The sequence below is a fragment of the Carcharhinus amblyrhynchos genome, chromosome 24 (assembly GCF_965287045.1).
Source record: "Carcharhinus amblyrhynchos chromosome 24, sCarAmb.v2.hapA, whole genome shotgun sequence".
Classification (NCBI taxonomy): Eukaryota; Metazoa; Chordata; class Chondrichthyes; order Carcharhiniformes; family Carcharhinidae; genus Carcharhinus; species Carcharhinus amblyrhynchos.
The window spans coordinates 3,383,094-3,400,104 of NC_137347.1; the positions used below are offsets into that span (position 1 = coordinate 3,383,094).

At 41.7% G+C, this 17,011-nt stretch overlaps 1 protein-coding gene across 6 annotated transcripts in view; it reads right to left on the reverse strand.

The window, feature by feature from the left end:
- adgrb2 (adhesion G protein-coupled receptor B2) overlaps positions 1-17,011 on the reverse strand; it is a 930,376-nt gene that overhangs the window by 119,383 nt on the left and 793,982 nt on the right. For all 6 annotated transcript variants that reach the window (XM_080211622.1, XM_080211621.1, XM_080211620.1 and 3 more), the window contains one exon: positions 12,186-12,255. In XM_080211622.1, the coding sequence (XP_080067748.1) occupies positions 12,186-12,255 (70 nt within the window). The remainder of the gene's footprint in view (positions 1-12,185; positions 12,256-17,011) is intronic.

The window sequence follows — 17,011 nt, forward strand, 5'->3', positions numbered from 1 at the left end:
ATTTGCTATTACACTTTTACTGGTAAGTCTAGTAAGGTAGAGACATGTTTGGCACAACTTTGTGGGCTGAAGGGCCTGTACAGTGCTGTAGTTTTTCTATGTTTCTATGTTAAACCCTCTGACTCTTCCTGTCCACTCCTTTTTCTTTATCCAAATCAAAAATCTGATCTTCGCCTCTGCCTTTCCTTTGAAATTTCTAATTTTTGGTTTAAAGCCCTTCAATTCACCAGGACATGTATCTTTGCTCTATTTAAGTAGATCCCATTCCAATGTAACAGCTCCCCCTTTCCCCAGTGTTGGTGCCATGTCCCATGAATTGAAACTTCCTCTTCCCACAATACTCTGTGAACCAAGTGTTTAATTCTCTAATTTGTTTCACACTTTGTCAATTGATGCATGGTTTAGATGATAATCCAGAGATTATTATCTTTCAGTTTGTGTTTTAATTTGGAACATGACTTTTGTAGCTGAATGTCATTACTGGCTCTTCCTATGTTGTTAGTTTATATTTGGATCACTGGATACTCCCCCTCCCATTCCAAGTTAATTCCAACCACAAGGATATGTCATTAATCCTGGTACCAGGCAGCATCACAGTTTTTGGAACTCCTGGCTGGGGCTGCAGAGAACAGTATTCTATCCCACTAACTATACTGTACTCTATCAGCACCACATTCATGTTCACTCCCCCAAAGCAGAAAAATGAGGGAAAAAAACATACTGGAAAAAGATGTCGCCATTTGACTCTCTCCAATCTGTTTTACTATTCCACTATATTAGAAGCTGATCTGTGCTTCAATTCCATTTACCCAATCTTGTCCTATAGCCTTTGGTATTCTTGCCTAATATAAACCTGTCAATGTCATTATTTTCTAAAATGCAGGGGTTTAGGTGGCTGAATGCATTTTCAATGTTGGCAGGAAAGGAAGAGAACAGTTGTTAAGAGTTGGCAGGGCAAAGTGTTTGTGCTGGGATGTAGATTTGGAGAAGATTGCAGTACCATCAAGTGGTTTGAAGATAATGCTGATGATTTATTAGATGACCTTCTTGGGGAGGGGGAACAACTGAGATGGTAAAGCTCATGCATAATTAGACATGTGAGATAATAGATAGGCCTTGGAGTTCTGTCCATGTAGGTTGCAGCTGGAGAGGTTGGGTAGAAAAGTGAAGAAGTCAAGCTTTGAGGTGACAAAGGCAAAGGTAAGGATTTCATGGTGTGTCAACATCCTTTGGGTTACCACTGACCAGAAATTCGACTGGACTCACCACAGAAACACAGTGGCTACAAGAGCAGATCAGAGGCTAGGAATATTGGAGTGAGTAACTCACCTCCTGACTCCCCAAAGCCTGTCCACTATCTACAAGGCACAAGTCAGTGTGATGGAATACTCCCCTAATTACCTTAATGGGTGCAGCTCCAACATCACTCATAAAGCTTGACACCATCCAGGACAAGCAGCCTGCTCAATTGGCACCACATGCATACACATCCACTCTTTCCACCACCGATGCTGAGTAGCAACAGGATGCACTACAAAAATTCACTAAAGATCCTTAAACAGCACCTTCGAAACCCGCGACCACTTCCATCTAGAAAGACAAGGGCAGCAGACCACCCCACCACATACAAGTTGGTATCAACTGAGAACAACTGAGATGGTAAAGCTCATGCATAATTAGATATGTGAGATAATAGATAGGCCTTGGAGATACCCATTGGTATCAATGGGTGCTATCCTGATTGGCGGTTGGTGACTAGTGGAGTGCCACAGGGATCGGTGCTGGGGCCTCAGCTATTTACCACTTACATAGATGATCTGGAGCAGGGGGCTGAGTGTAGGGTGATGAAATTTGCTGATGACACGAAGATGAGTGGAAAAGCAAATTGCGTGGAGGGTGTGAAAAGTCTGCAGAGGGATCTGGATGTTAGATCGGAGTTGAGGAGGAACTTCTTCACTCAAAGGGTGGTGAATCTCTGGAATTCTCTGCCCGTCGCTAAATACATTTAAGTCACGGGTAGATAGGTTTTTGACAGACAAGGGAATTAAGGGTTATGGGGAGAAAGCAGGAAAGTGGAACTGATCCACTTCAGATCAGCCATGATCTTATTGAATGGTGGGGCAGGCTCGAAGGGCTAGATGGCCTACTCCTGCTCCTATTTCTTACGTTCTTAAGTTCTCCTCCAAGCCACTATCCTGACTTGGAAATATATTGCCATTCCTTCGCAGTCGCTGGGTCAAAATCCTGAATTTCCCTTCCTCGCAACTTTGTGTGTCAACCCACAGCACATGGACTGCAGTGTTTCAACAAGGTATCTGACCACCCCCTTCTCAAGGGCAACTCAGAATGGGCAAATTGTACATGGGTGTGCAGTTGAATTGTTCCTTTTATTGAATTCAGCTGTGACATCCGTGGGTGGAATGCAATCACTACCCAAAGGCAAGGGAGCATCATTCCATGCACCTCTTGTTGTCTATTAGCAGCCAGTTTTCGAGAAGCCTTTGTAAATTCTTCAGAATCAGACTATCATTCACCTCTGAGAGACCCAAAGAAGGGAATGAGAAGGAAGTATTTTACTATTTTGTCCTCATTATGTTAATGAACAATAGAATATGAGTAGTGAAGACATCTAAAATTAGCAATAACATTTAAGGTTGCCATTTAAAATGCTGTACCTTTGAAGCTACATGTAATTAGGGCTTTTATCTCTGAGCATGAGTTTCTCTGTTTAATTTGGATCGGAGATCTTGTTTAACAAGCTTTGGCATTAATTAATGGCCAACAAGGATATCTGATTGCAATTCAACAAAACAAAGTGAGATTCTTTATTTTCTAAAACATACATCATTCTCTGCACTTTAAAGAGGAGAATTCATCGTTAGTGATCTTTTAAAAAGCTACAAATAAGTCTATTAATTTACTAATCCCCTTTTGATTTCTCTTTATCTCTGATAATCATGAACACTATCATTGACTCTGGAGTGCTTCAGTGAGTGTGTCATTTCAGGGTTGTGTGTTAATTGAGGCTCATGTTGTTAAACTCAGTAATTCTTCCACTGAAGATATTATTAAATCAGGTCATTTTGCCCTGAGAAGAACTGTACTGTGTTGCAGTACCACTTTCAATGAGTGCAACTAATTGAGAATATACATACCCAAAACTAGGAAACTGAGAAAATAACAACGTCAAGGATCTCCTGCTGAAGATATCTTATTAGGAGAAGTGTTGTGGGACACAGTAATGATGTGAAGTGAACTAGACAAAAATGTCAGAGCAGGCACTGGCAGCTGGTTATTCGGTCAGATGAAAAGAATGCTTTATAATTGAGAGGTTTTATTGATGTAAGCTAGAAAAGGCAATAATAGGCTTCCTCATTAACATGAGGTTTTAGCATAGAGCATTTTTATCGTAAAATGCACTCTTTAAAAAAGGTTTCAAAGGCAAAACAGCCTCTATAAAAAATTAGAAAGCACCTGGAAATGTGAAATGGAAACATCCTTAAAAGAACTCTATTGGGGAGAAATTGTATTGGTGAGACATATTTAAAAGAAGCACTGGAATGAAAAGCTTCACCATGAGAAAGAATCCTAATGGTGAGAAACATTTTAAAAGGAGTCCAAAACTTTGATTTTATAAAGTGTTCATGTGAGAGGAATCTCCCAATTTCTGCATCCCATTTTTGATTCTAAATACTTAGATACTGTATTATTTGATAATTCTCTTCCTGATTGCACAGTTACCTACGAATACATCAGGATTGATCCGAAATCCAATCTTATTTCTCATCTACCTGCTTCCCCTTCTGATACTCAATCTTTCTCTTTTGGAAGGTAGGCGTACTCTGATATCTGCTTGAAACTTGTTCATCTAAACAAGTTACAGATTGGGATATTGTTCCCAGCCACAATTTAATTCTCTCTCTTGACTCTAATCCATACTGAAAAGTGTCAGTGGTACATGATCATCTATTGCATACACTCCATCCCTCACCGTTTTCCCGCTCGTCACGTTCTCACTCCTGCCTTCACCCGTTCTTGTCCAAAGATGGCCGCTTTGCCTGCTCTCCCTGTCACTCCCGCCCATTCTCCCCATCGCTCCCACCCACTCAACCCATGGCTCCGCTCTCTCCGTCACTCCTGTCCTCCCCATCACGCCTGCCCCCTTTTAAAATTCCTCTTCATCTTTGTCTTAAGTGATTGACCTCTTATTCTGAGATTATGTCCTTTGGTTCTAAAAACTCCCCAACCAGGGGAAAGATCCCACCTGCATCCCCTGTCAAGCCCTGCAAGAACTCTATAAACTTCAATTAACTCACCTCTCATTCTTCTAAGTTCTAGAGGATACAGGCCCAGTCATTCAACCTCTCCTCATAAGACAAACCCAACATCCCAGGGATTAATCTCATGAAACTTTCTTGAAGGCCAATATAACCTTTGGCCAGTATTTCCTTCTTTACATAAGATCAAAATTTCACTCAATACACCAAGGCTCAAGGCAGCTGCAGCTAGACTTTCTTATTCCAGTACTCAAATCCCCATGCAATAAAAGCTAACATACCATTTGCCTTCCTAATTGCTTGTTGCACCTGCAATGTTAGCTTTCAGTGCCTTATGAACGAAAATATCCAGGTCCCTTTGGATATAAACACTTCCAATTTCTCTCCATTTACTCTGCATTTTGATTTTCCTGCTGTAATGTAATAACTCAGGAAGCCTGACAGGAAAGGAATGGTATTTATTGTTAAACACAAAGAAAAAGCCGTCACTCTGTGGCGTGCATACACAAGACCCTGCTAGGATAAAGGTTCTGCAGACCCTTACCAGTGTCTGCCATATAAAGGGCTCCATCTGGGCAGATAATTGCCTGTTACCAAGGGAACAAGCACAAGGCAATCCCAGGGAGATAATTGGAAATTCCCCATGGAACTCATAGGGACTATCATACCTGCCAAAGTGGATAACTTCATATTTTTCCACATTATAGTCAATCTACCATCTTCCTGTCCAAATCCATTGAATTCACTTTGCATCCTTCTCACACTCACATTCTCACTAAGTTTTGTGTCATCAACAATCTTGGAAATATTACATCAGTTCCCCACATCCAAATCATTGCTATAGATTGTGATCAGCAGGGGACAAAGCAATGGTCCTTGTGGTACTCCACTAGTCATAGCCTGCCAATCTGAAATGATCCATTTATCCTTAAGTTTTGTTTCATGTCCAGTGGAAAATCATCATCAAATATTAGCATATCCTATTTGTCCACACTTTATACTATACCCCTCAGGCACATCATCCAAAGGCAAGGTGTTCACACATGTACACTGATGGCAACCAGTATCACCTTAACTAGTCTAATGTTGCGAAATCGTGAGACAAGTGCAACATGAACAGAAATTTCCTTCAATTAAATATTGGAAACGGTGATGCCCTTGCTTCCGGTCACTGCTCCACATTCGACTCCCGAGCTACTGGCTCCAGCCCTCTCCCTGCAACAGCCCAAGATTAAGGCAGTCTGTTTACGGGGTCACACTTTGATCCTGGGATGAACCATTCACGAGGTCGCCTAATTCCATCTCCAAATCATCATGTAATTTTGCCCTGTCGCAGCTCACCTGCTTCCTAAACTTTGATTCTTTCAACCCTTCATTACCTCTAGACTTGACTATTCTAGCACCCACCTGGCTGGTCTTCCACATTCAATCCTCTCCTGTGAAAAATTGAGGTCATCCAAAATTCTGCCGCCAATGTCTAAACTTGCAGCAAGTTCCGTTCCCTATTAGCCCAGTGCTCGTTGACGTATATTGGTTCTTGTTCAAGCAACATCTTGATTTTAAAATTCTCATCCTTGTTCTCAAATCCCTTCATGGCTTCACCCCTCCCTATTATTGAGATCGTCAACCCCACATGCTTCCAAGGTATCTGTGCTCCTCTAATTCCGGTCTCTTATGCATTCCCAATATTAACTGCTCCCTCACTTGCGACCATGCCTTCAGTTACACTAGCTCAAAGCTGTGGAATACCCTCATTACATCTTTCCACCTCTATGTGTTACTTTTAAGATACTACTTAAAACTTACCTCTTTTGGTCATTTACCCAATGTCTCCTTGTGCAGCTAAGTATTGCAGCTAGGTATCATACTTCGTTTTATAGTGCTCCTGTGACATTTCATTATGCTAAAGATTCCACACAAATATAAATTTTTGTTGTTGCTTATTCAATAATAAAACGCTTCATTTTCGTCTCACTATTCCTCTTCATTTGTGCTGTTGTGCACACCATTGATATGAAGCATTCTTGGAAAAATCAGGTTATAGCCTTCCATAGCTGGGACTGTTTGTGAGCATGTACAAAATCACCGATGGAAGTGAACAAAAGATTGGCCTGTTGACCTGGATAGAACCAGAGACCACTTTCTGTATTATTTATCCCTTTATACACATCGCTTCATTTACACAAATTGGTGTCATTTATAGATTTTCAGATGATATCAGATAACAAACAAGAATAATTGGTGAGAAAGTATTTGTGTGCCACTCAAGTTCATTTAGCCATCTAAAAGGTGAAAGCAACACTAAAGAACAATTAGAAAGTTAAAAGCTGCAGGTCATTAACTTCTTCGGTCTCAAGTACTACTTTTGAAATAGTTTATATCTCAGCTTCCTGTAGCTCAGGGAATAATCTGTGTGAGTAAACAGGGCAAAGTAAGCCTAGATGTAATATTACAAGATCAGCATTGCAGCAGAACCTCTGGGGCTGAATTTTACATTGCAAAACCGAGTATGTCATCGACCTGCAGAACTGTAATATCTGTATGATGTTGTTGGGTGGCTATTCCAATGTCATCATGTCAATGCACATGAAACAGTAGGGAGAGGTTCCAAAATCGCCAGCCCATCTAACATTTTGAAATTATTCATTAAAGGTCACGTAAACACATTAATAATCCAACTGACTATAATAAATTCCAAAGCAATAAGGTACGTGTATGTTTTATGTACAGTGGGAAGCACAATATTTTCTGGGTTCTCATGAAACTTTAAATCAGGTTTATGAAACATTCATTTAAGGATCATAATCAGGGCTATCCCTCCGGGGAGGGTCAAAATAATTGGTGCTCTGGTCATCTTTGAGCATGGCAGCATGTAGGACAAGAAGGGGAAGGAAGAGGCTACTGTCCAGGGACAGGAGTGACATGAGGTGCAGGAAGGTGGGCAAACTGCTGAGGAGTGAGAGGCTGCAGAGGGTAGACAGCAAAGGCAATCAGATGAGGGCGAACCCTGTCAACCCGATTTATAGGGGGCGAATGTCATATCTTCAGGTAACAAGGTGATCAGATATTGACTTTCACAAAAGACTGTTACATCAATTTGTGACATGTTTGCGACAGCATAGTCTCCAACTCTGTGGGTGACTACTTGATGCTTGTGGTATTCAAAGTGACAGCTGCTTTAACTTCTTTGCCTCAGGATCATTTCAGGGTACCCGTGGAGATTTGAGTGGGATCCTCAGCCTGCAGCACATCACAGCATAAAGATCTTCATAGATGTCATGAACATAACATAAAAAAAGGAGTAGATCACACAGCCCATCGAGTCTGCTGCATCATGTTTTGGTGTGCACATTGATATATCTCCATTACTACACACAACAGCAGTCAACTGAAAAGAGCCAGAGGATTTGCTAGTTTCCCATATGTGCAAAGGGTCATTAATTGTATCAATGCAGCCATCAAAGCATCAGCAGGATAGCCAAGGACTTCTATCAACTGCAAGCATACTATTCCACAAATATGCAGATTGTGTGCAACCACAGTCAAAGAATCATGCAGGTTTCTGTAAGGTACCTGGGGAGCAACCACAAAACGTACAATCTCAGACATTTCCGTGTGCCAGGCATGCTTTGGATCGATTGCAGCTCAGAGGCAATGGAATTCCCCTGATTAAGTGGCTGATAACACCAGTTCAAAGTGCAAGGACGGAATCTGAGCACCATGGATATGAAAGCAATGCAACAACCATGTCCATTTGTCTGCTCTTGTGATTGAGATGCAGTACAGATCAGGTGCAGTGTCCTGATATGCAGCAGAGTCTCAGTTATGGTAGCAGTCTGGTCAATGCTGCACAACCTAGTCCATCAAGAGGGGAAACCCTCCAGAAGTGGAATTAAGGGAGACTGCCCAGACCTCTGATGAGGAGTCAGATAAAGTACTGCATCAGGTAGATGTCCAAGCCAGTCTCAGTTAGAGTCTGATGGCTATGGCACAAGGAAAGCTCTGATCATCAGGAGATTCCAAAGGATGAGTGTCTCTGACTTAATGCACTACCTGTCCAGCAATATCTTATCTGTGTAGCTCCATGACATGAACAACAGTGCTGCATGTGGGCAATGTTACTCAACCAAACAATGCCAATTGCAAGAATGCAATTAATCACAGAATCAAACCAGAGCAACATTTGAATCCTTTTCCATACATGCACACACAATTAAGGAATGAATGCAGCCAGATAATATTTTGAAAATGCAATCATTGATGTACCATGAAAATGTGCAAATTGCAAAAATAAGGAAGAAATTCATGTGTAAACAAATGTGACTAATGTGGGGTTTTCTTGCATATTCCCCAGGTGCTATAGTGTGATTTGATTTATTGTCATGTGTATTAACATACAATGAAAAGTACAGTTTCTTGCGTGCTATACAGACAAAGCATATGGTTCATAGAGAAGGAAATGAGAGAGTGCAGAATGAAGTGTTACAGTCATAGCTAGGGTGTAGAGAAAGATCAACTTAATGCACGGTAAGTCCATTCAAAAGTCTGACAGCAGCAGGGAAGAAGCTGTTCTTGAGTCGGTTGGCAGGTGACCTCAGGCTTTCCTATCTTTTTCCCGACGGAAGAAGGTAGAAGAGAGAATGTTCGGGGTGCATGGGGCCCTTAATTATTCTGGCTACTTTGCCGAGGCAGCCGGAAGTGTAGACAGAGTTAAAGGATGGGAGGCTGGTTTGTGTGATGGATTGGGCCACATTCACGACCATTTGTAGTTTCTTGCAGTCTTGGGCAGAGCAGGTGCCATACCAAGCTTTGATACAACCAGAAAGAATGCTTTCTATGGTGCATCTGTAAAAGTTGGTGACAGTGATAGTTGACACGCCAAATTTCCTTAGTCTTCTGAGGAAGTAGAGACATTGGTGGGCTTTCTTAACTATAGTGTTGGCATGGGGGAATCAGGACAGGGTTTTGGTGATCTGGACATCTAAAGACTTGAAGCTCTCGACCCTTTCTACTTCATCCCCATTGATGTAGACAAGGGCATTTTCTCCTTTACACTTCCTGAAGTTGATGACAATCTCCTTCATTTTGTTGACATTGAGGGAGAGATTACTGTTGCCACACCAGTTCACCAGGTTCTCTATCTCAGTCTCGTGGTATTCTCCCTTGCTGCTAGCTGCATTGGAGACAGGCTACTGACCCTTATGCCTCCTTGTCTGCAATGACTTTGGTGGCCATCCTCTGGTCACTTGAAGCTGAGGGCTCTAGCGTGCTGGGAGTCCTATGTACAATTGCTGGACACCATGAAGGAATGTGTGCCAATGGCAGAGGGCAGTAGTGAGGTTGTTATCATCAGAAGAGTACTGAGACTTGTCCCCTATGACATCAGTTGCTGTTCATCCACTATCATGAGGTTCAATTGGCTTTCCCTGCTTTCCTGAGAGTGACCAGGAACAGCATGTGACTCCACATTCCTCATCTCTCTCTTTCATCATGATGCTGGGCCCTAAAGCTGAGAGACAAGGCAATGGAGTGCATTTCAGGACACAATATCACTATCACATCAGCAATTTGCTGAGTTTGGCCCTCCATGACAGTTGCCAATTTGTCAAAAGAGGAAGCCATACATTCTGGAGAGTGGGTGATTGCAGCACTCATGATTGCATGGTCTGGATGTAATCCTCCAAAGTCCATGTCAGAGTGCACAACCTTTTTCTGCCACATCTTCACAAACCTCACATCGTATGTCCAGCACCCAGAAACTCACCATCAGTATCTAGGTTGGCTCCAGCAGCTCCCCCCAGTGCCAGATGCCTGTCCCATCTCAGTCTCTAGCAGCTGTATTTGCGACTGTGATGTGCTTTCACCAGTGTGCCTTTCCCTTACATTCGAGGCCCATATACCCACCGAGGTGCATGTATTTGTGCTGGTGCTGGGGTGCAGATGTGACACTGCACTCCCTGAGGCATCCCCTTCTTCCTCAGTGGTCAACATCAGTTTCTTGGAGCAGATGCATGTAGTTGCCAATGTTGCATCTGTGTAGGAAACAAAAGAAGGAGTGTTAGGGACTCCTTCAAGGTGAGTGCTCTGAGACAAGTTTCCTCATTGCAAGCACTGAAACCTCTGGGAGATGTGACTCAGTGTTTGAATCTTACTTTATTCAACATAGTGTACACATCCCTCCCTGATGCAAATAAGCCTTGAAGTCACAAATCATCAATGCTTCATTCTGAAGAAGAATCATACAGACCTGAAACATTAACACTATTATCTCTGGACAGATATTACCAGACCTCCTTAGCTTCTGCACCATTTTCTCCAACACCTGCCGTATTTTGCTTTTATTTTAATGTGTCATTCTTGACAGCTTCCCCACCCTCAAGCACCTTCCCTTCCCGAGCCCTCCTAATAAATGTTTAGTGGAATTATAAAAGTGCTGCCTTGAAATCTCATCATTCCAGGGCCACCCTCCTATTTTGCTTTGACTAATGGCCCAGCTCCACTCATTGGCAGCCATCTGCAGCACTCCACTTTAATGAGAATCAATATGGCTAGTCTTGGCACACCACCTCTGGCCCTCTTTATCTCTTTGTCCTGTAGTCAAAAAGGGAAATTGTAATAACAAAGATGCTGTGTGACAATCCTGTCTCACATGTAAGGTCACTATGTACTCTGTCAGCAGAAAACTTTTCTTAATGCTCTTTGCCAATTAACAGATGTTGCATTCTGTCTCCCACACCCTCTTCAGAAATCCTGTTGCCATGATGAATGTCATGGGGACATGCTGCCTTAAACACTTGGGAAAACACAGAACAATCTCAAAACGGACCCAGAACATAACGTTCTGTATATGCACATTTCAAGAATGGTGACAAATTCACACTTGCAGATCTCAGAAGATCACTGAGCCTTTTGTAGAATGGAAGTCAGGTTCAATGAACGACCTCAAGGCTGCACATCTCTTCCGTGTCCAGGCTACTCTGGTTGAGAGATTTCTGCCCATCAGTTGGCATGAGGGCCCCCTACCTATCATTGATAGTCTGGAGGAGGGAATCAATGCCAAACTTTGGGCCATCCTTGATTGTTTTCACTTCCCAGCTCCTGGCTCTGTTCTCTCAGTCATCTTTGGAGAGACACAGAGAATTAACAATCTGTTGTTCGTTATCTCCCTAAACATTCATTGTTCATCAGAGTAATTACTCAGCTGTATTCCAGTGCTGAACGCTGAATACTTCCCAACTGAAAAAACGATCATATATATTTAAAAATTAACACTTACCTATGGAAATGATTGAAATTAATTCAAAATCTCCACCACAGAATTCTAATGTGCTGAACAATTTTTCCTGATGCAGATGCCACATTTCCATGTTGGGGGCCTTTTAAATGAGTGGCTGTGATTACCTTTTGGATACAGCTTGCACCCTTTGTTCCAGGACGTACCATCTTCAGTGGCTAATTAGGTGTGCTTCCCATCATTGTCCGATGCTGCTGGCCTGTTTTCCACCATGCAGCTGTTAATTGGTTGCTACAAGTATTATACAGGATTCTATAAAGGAGTCAGCATTTTTTTGACTTCTGGAATGGACTCCCACCCATTACCTAAATGTAAAATTCAGCCCTCAGTGTTAAACTGAAAATATCTTGTACATTACTCATTGCATTACAAACCTTGTTATTCTTATCATTATATTAAAACTATCAGATTTTGTCATTGTAACTGGTGAATGTGAACTGGCTGAGCAGAGTCAACAGCTCAGAAGAACTATAGCATTACGTTATGTACATACCTAACTTGGATGAGAAAAGACCACAACTGTATGTTAGAATAAATAATTCAGCATCAAGTCTTGGATGGTACAGTCATAATACAGCAATATTTGGAGGGAGTGCTTTTCTACATATACTCACTAATTTGCCGTTCCATATCCTTTGGCTTTTGTAAATCCTACAGAAATGGCTACAATCAGGGCAGGTAAACCTGAGGAATAATAACACAAACATTTATGAAAGCTAGTTCTTGTACCATACAATTCCACAGCCCCACACCTAGAAAGAAAAAGATGCAAATCATTCTGACAAAATGGATTTTAATTCTCTCTAGTAAAAAAAATGGAATCTCTATGATTGATCTGCAACGTCCTCGAACAGAAATTTTATATACTCTCGTACTATTATATAAACTAACATAAAGAAACTAGATTTTCTTAGCTGTGTTTCTCTCTCCACAGATGCTGCCAGACCTGCTGAATTTTTCCAGCATTTTCTGTTTTATATGAAATATGAAAGACCCCACTTTGCAGATGTCTTCCATCATCTGATTCTATAGTAATTCCTATCCAATCTCACTGGCCCAATGTAACATACCCAACCCTTGAGTGTGCAATTGAATTGATGTGCCCAAATCATATTATGTGGTGAAGACACACTAAGGTGGAATTATATGTAATAGCTAAGGCTGACAACATCAGGTATTTTAATGAATGGTGCAATTAGTGGTAGAATTGATTACATTGCTCAAAGTACCCCAGCATGCTTTATTTTAACATTTTAGCTCAATAATTGCTGTGCAAATGTGTGAGCAAAGCCAGTTTGGAAACTAGATGAAGGATGATAATCATCCAGAACAAGAGATGGCCCTTATCAATATAAAGGGCTTTCTGAGAAACCACAGTAAGAGATGGTATCAAGCAGTCGAAGTTAAACAAAGTTGTAGATCAGGGATGAAGGTTGAAAGATTAAAAATGGATTAACATCTGAATACATGACCTTAGCATCCTTGCTCCTAAGCTGTTGTACATATTCACTACTCAAGCTAGCTGAACAATTTAAGAGTGGAACATTTTTCTTTCAAAAAGTTGATGACAAGAAGTTAGAAAGTTCTCAGGGCAGTCAAGAAACATGCAGCTGGGCAGATGACCTGGGGTCTGGTGCTGGGAACTAGGCTGTGTGGATGTCGTGAAGGGGTGTGTAGCATTCAGAGGTTAAACAAACATCACACAGGCAATCGAGAAAGCCAAAAATGATTCTCCGGACCTAGGAACCAGTGTGCCTTATTTGTATGATATTCTTGATCTAATTATGCCAGCACAGAATATTCATGAGGTGTTGAAATAAAGAAAACTCTGATATTAGCAAGAACCATCTTCGAGTCGCTGCAATTTGCAATGAGGTCTACAAGAGAGAGCAAGATCATGTAATGTTGCATCACTTCACTGTGTGGTATATTGGGTGGAGCTTTATGACTCGATTGGGCAAGATCATAAAATTCCACCTGAGGCCAACGGAGATTTCCGTTCTGCGAGCCTTGCCCGCCGCCGATTCCAGGAGGGCGAGGCGGTACAATTCCAGCCATTGTGTTTCATAGAACATAGAACATTACAGCGCAGAACAGGCCCTTCGGCCCACGATGTTGCGCCGACCAGTTAAAAAAAAAACAATGACCCACTAATCTAAACCAATCCCTTTTCGTCCATAAACCTATCCACGGATCTCTTAAATGCCCCCAAACTAGGCGCATTTACAACCGCAGCAGGCAGGGCATTCCAATCCCTCACCACCCTCTGGGTAAAGAACCTACCCCTGACATCCGTCCTATAACTACCCCCCCTTAATTTAAAGCCATGCCCCCTCGTGCTAGCTTTCTCCATCTGAGGAAAAAGGCTATCACTATCCACCCTATCTAAACCTCTAATCATCTTATATGTTTCAATAAGATCCCCTCTTAGCCGCCTTCTTTCTAGCGAAAACAACCCCAAATCCCTCAGTCTCTCCTCATAGGACCTCCCCTCCATACCAGGCAACATCCTGGTAAACCTCCTCTGCACCCTCTCCAAAGCCTCCACATCCTTCCTGTAATGTGGGGACCAGAACTGCACACAGTACTCCAAGTGCGGTTTCATCAGCATATCAATTAAAATTAACCCTTGTATATCTTCCCCCAAATCCATGATTCTCCCCATTATATTATACTTCTCCCCAAGTATCTGACTTCAATTTATTTTGTTATAGGGACAACCATTGTAGTGGTTTCACTGTTCTACATGAATGGATCTCTGCTCCTTTGGGGATTAAAGCTAAAGTTTAAATTTATTTATTAGTTTGACAAGTAGGCTAACATTAACACTGCAATTAAGTTACTGTGAAAATCTCCTAGTTGCTACATTCCGGTGCCTCTTCGGATATGCTAAGGGAGAACTTAGCATGGCCAGTGCACTTAACCAGCACATCTTTCAGACTGTGGGAGGAAACTGGAACGCCTGGAGGAAACCCATGCAGACACAGAGAGAATGTGCAAATGCCACACAGACTGACACCCAAGTTGGGAATCGAACCCAAGGCCCTGGCGCTATGAGGCAGCAGTGTAAACCACTATCCTGTAGGATTGGGGTCCCACAGGTGATTCTCCAGATTCTGTTGAGCAGAAAGAGAACTAATAAATAAATCAGGTTTGATTTGCATCAGTAGCTGAATGCAACAACTCTGGTCTGTCTAATGTGATAGAGAACTGTTTTGACTAGTGCACATCTGTTCCAACTCAGCATACATGGAAACACGCATAGAAAATAGAAGCAGGTATAGACTATTCGGCCCTTCCAGCCATTCATTATAATTATGGCTGATCAAATTCCATATCCTGATCCCGCTTTCCCCCCATATCCCTTGATTCTTTTAGCCCCAACAGATATATTTAATTCCTTCTTGAAATCACACAAAGTTTTGGAGTTCAACTATTCATTCCTTGAATGCTTGCCATATCCTGTCCACTGTCTTTCCTTTCAGTAATGTTTGCCAATCTATCATAGCCAATTCACGCATAGTTACCTTTATTGAGACCCTGGTCTCAGAGTCAACTTTCCACTATCCATCCTGATAAAGAATTCTATCATATTAAGGTCACTCATTTCCAAGGTTCACAGCAAGATTGCCAACGAATTCCTTCTCATTGCACAATACCCAAGATGGCCCGCTCCCTTGTCGGTTATACACTCCAATTTCACCCTATTTTACTGTGACTATTTGATTCATCCAATTTACATGCAGTTTAAAGTCACCCATAATTGGAGATGTTCCTTTATCACATGCATCACTGAGTTCCAGTTTAACGATTTTCCCAACATTACCACAACAATTTGATGGTCTGCATACCACCCCCACAAATGTTTTTTGCCCCTTGGCGTTTCTTAACTTGACCCATACAGATTCCACATTGTGCTAATATCTTGCCTCAATATTGTGTCAGTAGTCGAAATTTGGCAACTTCCTGCACGCTGTGCCCAGAATACTTTCTAATTTTATCTTTTACTCTTGTTCTATGCTTCTCAGCATTCCAATTCTTTTAAACTCTCTCATGAAGCTGATCTTTCTCTACACCCTATGACTGTAATAGTACATTCTGCACTCTCTCCTTTTCTATGTACAATACACTTTGTCTATATAGCACGCAAGAAACAATACTTTCACTATATACTAATACATGTGACAATAATAAATCAAATATTTAATCTACAATGCAATGCCACCATCTTTTCCTTTCTGTCTGTTCTTCCTAAACACTGAATAGCTCTCAGTTTTTAGTTCCCATCCTTGGTCACCTTAGAGCCATGCCTCCGTGATCCCAACTATATCTAACTTTGTATATCTAGCTGCACAACTAATTCATCCATTTTATTTTGAATGCTTTGAGGGTTCAGGTACAAAACCTTAAGGCTAATCATTTCAATGCTCTTTTTCCCATTCCTATTATTTTTACTGTGCCTTATCTGTTTCTGGACCCTGATTTCTCTGCTTATCTCTTTTCTTATTTTCCTTGTTGTCTTTTTCTCTTGTTCTTGATTCCACCTGCTCCTTACATAGATTCCCATCCCCTGCTACATTAGTTTAAACCCTCCCCAACCACTCTCAAAAGTACCATGCTATTATCTTTTTAGGTGAGTTAGGATCTTGGATGTGGTGTTTGTTCAATCATCCATTGTGAGCTTGGTCTCGGATCCAAACCGTCTCTCCTGGTTGGGAGGCTGGCAGGTAATGTCATATCTGGCTGAAAGGTACTTATCCTCTTTCTCCCTCATCTTGTCCAAAGACATGTGGGTTAGGCACATGACTGGCCATGCTAAATTGCCACTTAGTGTTAGGAGGACTAGTACAGTAAATACGTGGGGTTACAGGAATATGGCCTGAGTGGGATTGTTGTTGGTGCAGGCTCAATGAACTGAATGGCCTTCTTCTGCACTGTAGGGATTCCATAATTCTAAGTTATCAGTTGTTTAAAATTCTTATATGGGATGCAGGTGACGCTGGGCCAGGATTTACTGTCCATTCCTAACTGAGTGGTTTGCTAGGTAATTTCAAAATGCATTTAAGAGTCAATATTGTCTGGAATGCCCTGCAGACCAGGCCAGATAAGGACAGCAAATTTCCTTCCCTAAAGGACATTGGTGAACCAGATGGGTTTTTTTTAAATAACAATCATAATCACTGGATTTTTAATTCCAGATTTTTAATTGAACCTGTGTCCCCAGAACATTTTCGTATGTCTCTGCACTATTGCCTCCCCTCAGCTGATACACTCAGCATATGCATGTGTATGGGAGAGATGGGAGTCACATTCACAGTCTTCTTCTTCTTGAGGAATTCAAATGATGTTAAGTCCCAGCCAAAATCCTACCCACTTACCTACCCTTTGGCTTGTTAAAGACCTTTAAACCTGGCTGGAACTTTAAACTTGCCTGACAGGA